The sequence below is a fragment of the Macaca mulatta genome, chromosome 8 (assembly GCF_049350105.2).
Source record: "Macaca mulatta isolate MMU2019108-1 chromosome 8, T2T-MMU8v2.0, whole genome shotgun sequence".
Lineage (NCBI taxonomy): Eukaryota > Metazoa > Chordata > Mammalia > Primates > Cercopithecidae > Macaca > Macaca mulatta.
In genome coordinates this window covers 143,427,163-143,439,978 of record NC_133413.1, presented here as the reverse complement: position 1 = coordinate 143,439,978, position 12,816 = coordinate 143,427,163, and the positions used below count along the sequence as shown (strand labels likewise).

Genomic DNA, 12,816 nt, shown 5'->3' with positions numbered 1-12,816 from the left:
GATGCTGTATTAAGTAGTCCCCATCTGCCTCATGCACAGGGTCAGGGTTTTTATGGAGTGAGCTCCTACTCAGCTAATGCTCCTGTGGTTGCTCATCCGGTTACCCTCAAATGAGTAACCTAGGAGACGGTGCAGGTCTCGCTCGCTGCTTTAGGCCAATGTGCCATTAGAGCCAGCTCTCAGTTAGCTTCAGCGTCAGAGAGTTAAAGGCACCACAGACCCTGGCCCTGCACAGAAGTCACACAGAGGCCAGCCTGGACACTTTCAGACAACCATGTTTTCTGGCCTTTTGGGAGATCATTCTTCTCCCAAGCCAGGACTATGAATGCCTTGGAATATGGCTTTGCCTATTTGTCTTTTTTTTTTTTTTTTTCCTAAACTAAGCTTTTCAGAACATTTCTGATCAGTTGATTTCTCAGGAACTAATGTCATAAAACCGACAAAAGGAAGCAGGACTAGAGGGAAACAGAACAAGTTTCAGAGGCAGAAGGCCCTCACTGAACTTCCAGTAATGGTCTGTGGAAGCTGTGTGACTTTAGGTGAGTCACTCGGCCCGCCCCAGAGATCTGGAACAAGTCCCTCCTCAAAGCAACAGCATGATGCAGTGCAGGCACCAGCAAAGAAGGGTGTGGAAACTTCTAAAAACTCCATTTAGTGTTACCTGACTGTACCAGGCTATATCTAAATGGCCATTCCCCAAAAGTTTTAAAGTGGTGAAACTGGTAGTTCTGTAACTTTGAAATCATCCCAAAATGTTCATTTTCTCTAAAATTCTATGCATGCTTCTGTACCAGACATGGGCAGTACAGGATTTTTTAATACAACCTAGGGAAGTCCCGCTGTGGTCAGGAAATGGCATATTTCCACCTTAAAATGAGCACTCTGTCTCTCTGCTGTGATCTTTTTCCCCTCTTTGTTCTTTCTCTTCTTATCACCCTGACCTGAAGAGGCACCAACAGAGGCAGCAGCACAGACCCCTTTCTGCCCGTGCAAGGGTAGAAATAATGCTGTTTACATAGTTGCCCAGTGGAGAGAAGGGGGCGGGTGGGACTTGGGGAAGGAAGAAGGAGGTAGGGACCTCTCAAACCCAGCTTGCAGCTTCTCAGCAAGTGGTCCTCATACCACCTGCATCAGAATCCCCTGGGAAGTAGTTGCAATGCAGATTCCTGGGTCCCCCCCAGGCCTACTAATCAGAACCTGGGGATGGTGGGAGGTAGCCGCCAGCTGAATTTCCTACGAGTCCCTGGGGACCCTGTAATCCCTTAAGCTTGCAGACCACAGACCAGCTTTTAGTACTGCCCCTGCACTGACACACAACGAGAGATGAGAAAGAGTTTATCTCCTTAGTCTCTCTGTCCTCCTTTGTAAAATGGGAACGATTAGAGTCGCTTGGTGCTCACCGCCTCCAGACACAGTGCCCAGTGCTATCACAGACTCGATTCTCACAGCCCCGTGAGGCTTCTGCCTATTATCATCTCTGTTTTGCAGTTGGAGAATCTGAGGTACAAGAAGCTTAAATGACTTGCCTGAGGCCATACAGCTCAGACGAGACAGCTGGAATTCAAAGCCAGGTGGTCTGACTCCAAGGTCCATCTCCCCACCTCAGTGTGTGCCTGAAAAGGACCGGGTTTCAAGAGGCCCACATGTTCTGGGAGAGGATAGGCTTGCTCTCGAGTGACTGAGAATGTGCCTGGCCACCAGATTTAGTGACACAGATGCTCAAGTACCCTAGCAAGGGGTCCCACAGACAGTGAATCTGTGTCAAATCTTGGACCAGATCCCTTTTTTCTATTTGCGTCTAACCTCGCTGCTGATACATGAGATGGCCTTAGCCGGAACATGATCATTCAACTTTTACATCATTGTACATTGATGAACGTCATAAAATATGTAACTAGACTGAGAAATCCATGATGTCACATTGCTTAGAATAGCACTCAAGCTTTTTTAAAGTAAATTAATTTTTAAAAAGGCATTATCAAGTAACTAGTGCTGTCGACTATGACAAAGGAGAGCTGAGTGGTCCAGACACAGCCACGCCCTGCCCTGCCCAGGGAGACCTGGTTTTGAAACCTGGCACTCAACTTCCTGGCTGTGTGCTCTTGAGCAGTCTTTGGACCTCACGGTGCCTCTATTTCCTCATACTCAAAATAAGGGAGTTTCAATCTATCAACCTCACAGGGAGGCGTGAGGACTTCAGGGGTAACCTGGGTACCACCACGGCCCAGTGCCTGGTTCCCCTCAGAGCTGTGCTCCCTGCTGCTGCTGCTGCTGGTGATGACGAGGAGGCGAAGGAAGGGGATGGTGGTATGAAAACAATGGAAGTCTGAGAAGCCCTGGGTGCCCAAGCAAAGCACATTCTGAGTCTATGCAGTCCAAAATATTCATTTTAACTATTTCTTGCTTCTGTTCTATGCTAGCCCTGCCTATATCCCTCTAGCATCTAAGAGAGTTGAGACTGACCCTGAAAAGCCTCCAGGTCTGTGCAGTTCCAATCTGTCCCCACTAACATATGGAAAAACCAAGGCATGGGCAGAAAAGAGCTTTGAGGGTTACTTGGTCTCAAACAGAGCCGTTTACATATGACTAAGAGGGCTCACAAGCCTGGTTCACTGTGACCCGCAGAACTTGGTAGACTTTCTACCCGGCCCAGCTCTGTGTGATTGGGTAGTTGCATGTATAATCCTGTGTGTGTGTGTGTGTGTGGCCTGAAGAAGACACTAAAAGTCAGGCCTGCTTTGACCCCTCAAGAGACCATGAGTTTAGGCATGACTCCAGGGCATGCAAAACAAGAGGCTACAATTCCTGGGCTGTACAGCTCCCTACCCACCAGCTGCCCTGAGTTGCTCATGCTAACCCTGAAGACTCAGCTGGAGTCTGCCTTTGTCTCCCCTGTTAAGGGTCAAGTGTGGGCTGAGGAAAGCTTGGAGATTAAGTGACAAGGAGAGCTGTGTGGCTCTGTGAAGGACCCCGGGCTTCGAAATCTTCATGCTTTTCCCTAGATATGTGACTAAAACTCTCCCAGCTTTGGCTTCTTCACCCTTAAATGATCACGTATTTTCTGTAGGGCTGGGCAGGGCACTGGAAGTGACAAATGACTAGTTTTACTAGACAGTTACAAGTGGGAGTGACTGAGAATGTTCTTAGTATTTAAAAAGAAATGGTCATGCAGCACCAAGGAACGACAATTTACAAAAGGGTCTCTCCTCTCTTGACTAAGTCCCGTAAGGCCTGCCTGGGTCCCTCCCCTTTGTGAATTCGTTTCCTGTTTTATGCTTTTGTACATTTTGTTCAACCTGACATTCTTAAGTTGAGCTATCAGCAAATATTTGGTCCTTTGAATTTCACCTTCTGTTCTCACCAAGTGGAGTTCAGTTTTAGAGAGTAAGCAATTTTCAAGTTTACACTACTAGTTTGCAAATTTTAGAAAGTTATTGGCTAACACTGGTCTCGAGTTGTGGTCTGGTGACCCTGCTCTCCATGAAAATAATATTACCTTCCACTTACTAAGGCAGGCCCTGATATGCAATACATCATGAATCCTTCACTCAATCCTATGAGGCATATTTTGGCATTTTCCCTTTTTATTCATGAAGAAATCAAGCTCAGATTAGTTAAAAATAAATCTCCCCCCAAATTGCACCACTATGTAGTGGGGGAGGCGGGATGTTAGCCAGTTCTGATTGATTTCAAAGCCCCGTTTTCTCTCCCCAAAATTCTCTCTGGGTTTCTTCTTTCATGCGCAGTGCTTATGTCTTCATTTAATTTGTTTCCTTATGTTAGGTCTGCAATAATTCCACTGACTTCCTCAGCTGTCCTCTTCTCTGCCTCACTCAGTTATCTCTGCTTGAATTCAAACGCTGAGCTCTCCATAAAGCTAAGGAGTTCTGGGAGTAGATGATAATATGTTTCACCTTTACCAACAAACTTAAATTTCCTACATTGCATTTATTTTTCTGTAGCAACCAAAGCTCAGGGAAGACTTTGAAGGGATCCTGGCACCAGGCCTTGCTTAGAATGGCCACCCTGCCCCACAGAAGTACAAGTCAAACTGTAATACCTTCCCAGTGACTCTGTCCCGTTTGGCTAATGGTCATGATAAAGAGAGGTGAAATCTCTTGCAAAGGATCAGGCACAGGTTATCTGACCCTTAAGCAAGAGCCCAGATGCAAAGTTTCCTCAGTGATGTTTAAGTGTCATAGCTATCAAAACATCACTATTACGGAAATTCCACAGGAAACTTAACTTTGTTATTGTGAAATTGAAACTCTCCAACCCTTTAAGCCTGCCTTTCCCTCATTGGAACGGTGGTTTTTATAATGGGATTTTGCTTTTGTTTTTGTTTCTGTTGGTTTTTGTTTTTAATGTTAGGAAAGACAATTGTTCTGTTCCACAGTCTTAATCTTGAATTTGACATTAAACCTCAAACCCCTCTGTAGACACACCATCTACCTCAAGGTTCTATTGTTGTCACAGAGGACACACTCTGTGCCTCTCCATTTCAACATGTTTTTCACAAGGGGCTGGTTCCACAATGGCCACCTACCCAGCTGCCTCCCACAAATCAGGTTTCCTTCTGCCTGGATCTGCTTTAAAACTGCAGCTTGACAGCTGTATTTAAGGGACACTGCAGCACAGGGACCGCTCTGCACATTCAGTAAGACTGCTTTGAGCATCCTTTATAAAACAGGTGTGGCACAGGCTACAGACACAGAAGACACCGGTATTCTGCCCTCCTGGAACTCACAGCCAGGGGTGGGGAGAGATGGGCATTCCCCTGACAGTCACACAAATGGGAAAATGCAACCTGGGGTAACCGCTTCAGAGGAAAATCTTAGGGGCCAAGAGGAAGAATTAGTACAGCAGGAAGGCTGGGCCTCCTCAGGAGCCTCTGCAGAGGTGAGTTTAGAGTTAACACAGGTGGGAGGGGTGAGGGAAGGAAGAGCAGGGTGTGTTCCAGGCAGAGGGAACAGCCTGTGCAGAGGCTCTGAGAACCAGGGCACCTGGCAAGTTGGAGAAAGGCCTATCACATGTAGCCGAGGCAGCAGAGTACCACAGTAATATACAGCCCTTTCATATGTGGCGGCCATTAGTCCAGGAAGATGGATTTCCATCTTGAAGGTGCTTTTCAACCTCTCATTTTCTAGACTAGGAAACCCAGGCCCAAGAGAAGAAGGAGGCGTTCCACTCAGTGAGTGGCAAAGTCAGACTCAGCTTCTTCTGGGCAGATTTGCCAGGAAGTCAAACAAATCATATGCCTGAGACCCCCTTGTTGGTACAGCACCTTCCTGGGATCTGTCCCTCATTTTGTACTTGCAATTGTGTATTTTTTCTCAAAGAGGACTGCCAAATTTGCATAAACTTTATGCCCCACTGAACGTGAACTTGCCCTTTGTGAGACCTTGGGACTTCTGGCTTCAAACTTAACACAACTGTAACGCTGCCCCTACTTACTGGGGTGAAGTCAAAGCGACACAGGGAAGAATCCCTTTTTTGAATTCAGCAAAGCAGAATGTGAGGGAGCTGCCCCCACAGGCTTGGGGAAGATCTGCAGCAGGACAGGTCAGTGGTCTGGCTGGGCTGGCCCTTTTACATCCCGACATAACTGTTTCTCAAAAGCCCTGATCCCTTTCCAAGACTTAGAAAGCCACTAAATAACACTCTTGGTTTCTGTCTCACATCCAGAAACTCTTGCTTTTACATGGCTTATTGTCAGCGACTCAGCTTCCCCAAATGAACAATACATTCGACTGCACTGTTCCACCATGATCACTGGCTTCTAATTCATTTATCAATTGATAAGCATAACCTTCACTCAAAACCTCACTCATCTTTCTCACTGATTCTACTCTTTAATCTCCCTTTAGACTTAGTCTGCCCGAGAGGCTTATGACTTAGAGGCTGCAAGACATATGAGTTGTAAGAGGCAGGATCTGGGGTTATGTGGATCCTAGGAAGTGGCTTGTTTGGGCCACGGAGCCCACAAGCCTGAGTGCTGGGATTTCTCCAGATCTTCTTGGGGTGAGCGAACCAGAGAACAGTTCCTCCCATGACTATTTATGTATCCTGTAGAACGTGAGCTCCATGAGAGCAGCAAGAATGGGCTTGCTTTGCTCACCTATGCTGACTCACGACAGGTGCTCAGTAAGTAGCTGCCAAATGAATGAACAGATGATGTTACCCAGAATTTTAAGTTCAAAGTCCCAGCCAGCAGGTGGAGTGATGAAAGTCACAGCAAATAATAACTGCATTTGCTGATATGGAAGACATCTTATTATTTCCCCCCAAAATGTATTCAAATATTACCCTGCATCTAATGCACCTGAATTACATCAGATCACTAAGGATAGAAGCAGATGTATCACTTAGTGTCAAAAAGCAAAATCACTGTCTCTCCTCTACGGTCAGGAGCCAGACAGCCCTCTTTCCTTCTCAAAACTTCATCAGAATTCCTTTCAATACACTATCAGGAAAAGTACTAAATTTTTCTTCCACCACCCCCACCCTCAACAAATGTCCCTATTAAATAAATGCCCAGCGTGGGGCCTTATGTTCTGCAAGAAATAAGTATTTTCTTTAACCTCAGAGTTACCACCTCATGGTCCTAATGTGTCCTCAGAACTCATTTTTCCTGACACCCTTTCCCCGAAAATGTCACAGATATAACAACTCTGGGTCTCAGAGTGGACACCCGAGGCTTTGGTAATGAGAAGGGGTGTTGTTATAGCAACTTAGGGGAATGTATGTGGTGTAACATACTCTCATCTCCTCTCCTAAGGACCCTGGAATGAGGTATTGTTAGTCCCATTTTAAAGACGGAGAGAGTGAGGCTAGTAGACTCAGAACAGGGCCTGAAACCAGCCCCTGTGACTCATCTCACAGCCTCTGGATTCCATTTCTCAGACGGGAACATCAGGGCCAAGGAAGGCTTAAGAATAGGAGTATGTCACTGATCCTCAGGGCTCGTACGCACACCCTGCAGAGCCATGTCTGAAGAGAGGACCTTGCTGTAAATTGGTGGTTCAAAACAAGAAAGGTATCTCCTGCTGGAAAATCTCATCTTCATACCCTCCCTCCCAAGGCTACCTTTAAGCTCCTTGTGAATAAAAAGCAACCTGCCCCTTTGCCTTTGTTTCCCCAGGACTTGATAGCGACTTCCTTGCTGTGCTGAGTGACTACCCATCTCCTGACATCAGTCCCCCGATATTCCGCCGAGGGGAGAAACTGCGTGTGATTTCTGAGTGAGTCAGCTCTCCAAAACTTGTGCAATCTTCAAAATAGGATAAACTTGGTTTGGGTGAAAAGTATTTGATTTTTAGCTAGACTGGTGTAGGTCCACATGAGTCCTGGTCCCATTACGAGGTGAGAAATATGACCCATACTGCAACCCTCCTCTTTAATGTGGCCAGTGCTCTAGAACCTTCCACAGCTCTCCACTGCCTGGTAGATCAAATTTAAATTCCTTAACTTGACTTTTGAGATCTTTTATGATCCAACCTCTTCTCATATTCTTCTTATCTCCCACCACATGTGCAGTGTTGATGCTATGTAGGAATGAAGACTGGGAAGGCAGCCCCGGGGCCTGGAAATCCTTTGGATGAGAAATATAAAAGATTTGCCTTCTCTCCTCTTACCTCTGCAGTCTGATTCAATATGGGCTATAGAACACGACAGGAGTTCTGAGCCCCTTTTATTTAGATCTTCATTGATGCAGATAATTGAAACTATATTTGGTTATACTGCAGAGTATAAATCAATATAGTAAAGATTTATTTTTAAAAAGCCTCCAACAGTTGGGAACATTAACTGCTAAACCCTGAAAAGCAGCTATTTCGAGCACACGGGAGGGTTTCCCAGTTGGCTTGCAATGGAGGGCTATCCACTGGACACATATACTTTAAAAAGGAGATTTTCAGATGATGGAATTTGGGTTAACGTGGCCAGTGACAGATCTTAAAAGAGGAATGTTCCAACCTGTCCTGGGTCAAATCTGATTACTCTGTTCATTCATCCTTTGGTTTTGCTATTTACTTATCTCTGTGTTCTCTGTTCTTGTTCTCACAGTGAAGGGGGCTGGTGGAAAGCTATTTCTCTTAGCACTGGTCGAGAGAGTTACATCCCTGGAATATGTGTGGCCAGAGTTTACCATGGGTGAGTACGTTTCTCAAATGGCATCAATTAAGCATGATGCTTATGCTGCTGACTCATAAGGTGGAACAAAGTTTCCAGCATTCATAGTGGAAAGGAAGGCACTGGGTCAAGAAGAGATATTCCTGCTCCCAACCCAGTCAATAAGGAAAGGAGCAACCTTGAGCTAATTTATCTCTTCTGCTCTCTGGGACTCAACTTCTCCCTCAGTAAAATGAAGGAAGTTGGACCTTTCAGCTCTAACATGGTCTTCCTGGCACAGAGTGGTAAACAGCTGGGAAATGTTATCGGAGGGCACAGCACAGTGCAGAGACTAGAAGTCAGTGTGTCTAGGTTCAAATCCTGCCTCTGTCACTTACTGGCTGTGTGCCAGTGAACAAGCTTTTTATGCATCAGTTCCCTTTCCTCACCTGTCAAGTAGAGATCATAACATAGAACGACAGGGATAATAATATATGACAATATGATCAAAATGTAGGGCTGTTAGGAGAATAAGATATAATGATACATGTATAGTCCTTGGAGCAATGCCAAGCATTACAGTAAGCACTCGATAAATATTAGCTATATTCTAATCAAATGCCTATCCAGAAACACACAGAATCCTTACTGCCAAAAATGCTTATGTGCCTTCCTTGAAAAATGGGTAAGACGAACAAGATAAATCTTAGGAAAGTAGGCTCAACCGATGAGAAAATAAGCACCCTGCTTTCTCCTGTAGTCGTGCCTGTGAGGCCTCTGCAGCCTCCTGGGTGGCTTTGGAGTCCTGCACACCTGGGCACAAATCTTTGCTTCCCTCCTTCCATGTGAGGGTCTTGGAAAAGTTGCTTCACCTCCTGGAGTTACGTTATCCTCATCTGTCAAGTTACCGAGGCCAGAAGTTGGCAAAGAAATGCACAGCATATTGGAAATGGAAAAGAAAGGAGGCAGCCACTGATAAACACTAAGTTACTTCTTCACGTCCAGAGGAGGACTCTACGTGCCACACGCTCATCTTGCAAAACAGAGATAACCACCTGAATCCTTTGAAGACTGGAATTCTGCAAGTTTTAGTATTCATGATCTTAAAACTGAATATCAGATGCCATTTCCATGCTTAGGATGATGAAGGTGAACAAAAGTGGAGCAGGAGCTGCCATGCGAGTCACGTTCTGAAAGAGATGGGAATCACATGACTCTTCTACATCAGTTGCTCGCCCTGGAGCTGTTCATTCATTAGCAAGCACCCATCAACGCCTTCATGTTGAAGATATGGGGCTGCAGCTGGTGGGAGCTGGGGGTAGTGAAGACCCAGGAGGAGTGACATAATTATGACCCTATGAGGCTACCAATCTAATAGAGGTGATCACATCCCTTAACATATCAAATAGGAAGAGCAGGGCTGGGCACAGTGGCTCACGCCTATAATCCCAGCACTTTGGAAGTCTGAGGCGGGTAGATGGCTTTGAGGTCAAGAGTTCAAGACTAGCCCAGCCAACATGGTGAATCCCCATTTCTAATAAAAATACAAAAAATAGCCGGATGTGGTGGTGCATGCCTGTAATCCCAGCTACTTGGGAGGCTGAGGCAGAAGAATCACTTGAACCTGGAAGGTGGAGGATGCAGTGAGCCAAGATCACACCACTGTTCTCTAGCCTGGGTGACAGAGCAGGACTCCATTAAAAAAAACACACACACACACACACAAATAAAAGGAAGAGCAGCAGTGAAGTATAGTGGTTATGGAATTGGATGTCCCAGAAAAATGCATTCTAATTTTAACTCTATCAACTGCTGACATGGTATCTTGAGCAAATTACTTAATCACTGGAACCCTTAGTATTCTTGTCTGTGAAAGAGAGATAATGCTACCTGTCTTAGTGGGTGGAGATGAGGATTAGCTTTCAAGTGCTTAGTATGGTGGGAGGCCCATTCCCGCCTTTCCTGGGGGAGGGCTTGTTCCGGATCCTAACGGCTGTCTTCCTCCTTTCCAGCTGGCTGTTTGAGGGTCTGGGCAGAGACAAGGCCGAGGAGCTGCTGCAGCTGCCAGACACAAAGGTCGGCTCCTTCATGATCAGGGAGAGTGAGACCAAGAAAGGTGAGTGGCCCCCAACTCATCTTTCCCCGTCTGGGGCAGACAAGCATGTTTTGTTCCCGGCTGACTCATTATACGGCTTCATTTTCCTTCCTCCTACGTCCATGCAAATCGATCCGATGTAGTTAAGCTCCCTGCAGCCCACACGCTGCTGGGGAGGCCCGTGGAGAAGCAAGGAGACTAGAGACAGGCAGTGGGGAGCCGGCTGGGCACGGCCACGGGCCTGGCCAACATCAGGCCTGATGGCTCCTGCTGGAAATTTTTCCAGCAACTGAGAACAAAACTGAATGCAGTGTGTAGGCAGATGCTGGGCAGATAGAACATAGCCTTTGGTACAAGCCTGGTCTGTGCTGTCAAGCTCTGTGACTGATTTGTCTGAACTCAGTGTTCTCATCTGTGAAATGGAGAGAACACCCCTCCCTTGTAAGATTGTAGTGAAATTCAAATGTAATAATGTTTGTGTTGCTCTTGCTGCACAGAGAGTCCCGATGTCAGTTTCTTCTGTGCTCTGTAACTAAGTCAGACAGCTCAGAGAATCAGATGTGTTCTCACACACAGTCACCATCCTCTCTAGCATTACAATTTCCTTGCATCATATGCATTAAGTACCTCAGTAAAAACATAAATAGAGTGAGCTCTTTGTCACGATTCAAAGCAAGGGTCCCAAGTTCCAATTTTAGCCTTACAAATTACTAAGTTACCACTTCTCTCTCTAAGCCTCGGCCCCCTGATCTAGACCATGAGATTCACAGTAGGAGAGTACCGTGTTTATTCCCAAATACTTCACAGCTAGGATTTTCCCAGACTAAATAATAATAATAGCTTTTTTAAAATTCAGAAGGTATCTTCAAGTTCTTGGCTTGCTTCTTGTACATTCAGTATCAAATAAGAGAAAACACACTATCTGAGAGTACTTTCCACGCACCTAATAAGTGCCAAAGCCACCTGGTGCTAGAGTCCTTCACCAAAATGGGCACCAGCCTTGCTTTCAGAAAGCAGGGACCCCATATACATGATTAAAAAAAATCCAAGATCAACTTTTCTCTATAAAAACCAAACATGCTGGGGGACAGAAAGATCAATGCAAAAGCAAAACATCCTGTGCCTGTCCTAGAGGTCCCCGGAGGCAGGATGGCCCGACTCAGAAAGAAACTTCTAAACTGGCCTGGCCAAACGGAGGAAGAACCCAGGGTGGGTGCCACAGCTCATCTAAAAATAAAGATGTCATCAGGCAGATGTGCCGTCGTGCTGGAGCTGGGTGGGTGTGGCAGGCCCACCGTGGGTATGCAAAGCTCTGACAATGTTTTACTTGCTACCCTCGGTCTGCTTACCACACTCCCAGTTCCGCTGACCTTACGGGAAGGCTCACGCTGGGTTGACTCATGGCAGGCCTGGAGCACTGTGAGGGATGTGCTGAGGATAAGGTTCACACCCCAGAGTGGCATTCCCAAGCCCCATGCCTCTGGCCATATCTCACAGGGGCTCTAGGCCTCTGTTTTCCCGTCTTTAAAATAATTGGGGGCAATACCTCCTATGATCTTTCTGAGAATTAACAGAGATTTCTTGGCCATTGCTTAGCCCTGCCCAGCAGAGATAGCAAAGAATCAATCAGCTCCCTTTCTCCTCTGTCTCTTGGGTGTTTTCTACTCCTGGAACCCCAGAAGATAGAGCAAGAGAGGACCCTGAAACATGGCCTACATCCAATTCTCTCATTTTGCACTTGGGGAAATCGAGGCACATGCCCGCGGCTCTACTCTTACCAACCCATACCAGGTCATTGCTCTAACGAGGCTCAAAGAGCAATAACCCGCCTTTCACGTGGTTCTTACGGATACCCAGAAAGATGACTCAACTGCTCCAAATTTCTGAGAAGACTAAGCATAAGTCAGAGAGAGTACAGACAAAGAAACAGGGGGCATAACTGCAAGGACCTGTCCAAATGTGTGCTGTGGCAGCGCTGGTGGGACAGGGGCTGAAAAACAGTAGGGATGACATCTTAGAGTGTACTCGGGAAGGAATCAAAAACCACCACAGATCCTGGAGCTCCAAGTTGCAACCACACTACAGTCATTCCATTTGGCCTTAGGATGTGGAAGCACCCCAGTGTGTTTGCCTCAAAAAGTAAAGAGGACGAGGCCGGGCACGGTATCTCAGGCCTGTAATCCCAGCACTTTGGGAGGCCGAGGTGGGTGGATCACTTGAGTCCAGGAGTTCAAGACCAGCCTGGGCAATGTAGCAAAACCCCATCTCTACAAAAAATACAAAAATTAGCCGGGCATAGTGGCGCATGCCTGTAGTCCCAGCTACTCCAGAGGCTGAGGTGGGAGGATCCCTTGAGCCCAGGAGATGGCGGTTGCAGTGAGCTGAGATTGCGCCACTGCACTCCAGTCTGGGTGACAGAGCAAGACCCAGACTCAAAAAAAAAAAAAAAAAAAAAAAACCAAAAAAAAACAGACAAGAGGATGAAACCTGTGCTCCTAAAAACCTGTGCTCCTCATATGTAAGGACCATATGATGAACACATCTGGTTTGACATAATAATACACTCCTGCAGTCTCTAACAGGAAGCAACATCTAAACAGAGAAGGGTCTAG

At 46.3% G+C, this 12,816-nt stretch overlaps 2 protein-coding genes across 6 annotated transcripts in view; one reads left to right on the top strand and one right to left on the bottom strand.

Moving 5' to 3' along the window:
* Positions 1–12,816, bottom strand: part of TG (thyroglobulin) — a 273,223-nt gene that overhangs the window by 80,919 nt on the left and 179,488 nt on the right. The gene's annotated exons all lie outside the window — the stretch shown is intronic.
* The window catches only part of SLA (Src like adaptor), an 83,634-nt gene that overhangs the window by 62,214 nt on the left and 8,604 nt on the right, over positions 1–12,816 (top strand). For all 5 annotated transcript variants that reach the window (XM_077944056.1, XM_077944058.1, XM_015146024.3 and 2 more), the window contains 3 exons: positions 7,142–7,241; positions 8,065–8,151; positions 10,122–10,225. In XM_077944056.1, the coding sequence (XP_077800182.1) occupies positions 7,142–7,241; positions 8,065–8,151; positions 10,122–10,225 (291 nt within the window). The remainder of the gene's footprint in view (positions 1–7,141; positions 7,242–8,064; positions 8,152–10,121; positions 10,226–12,816) is intronic.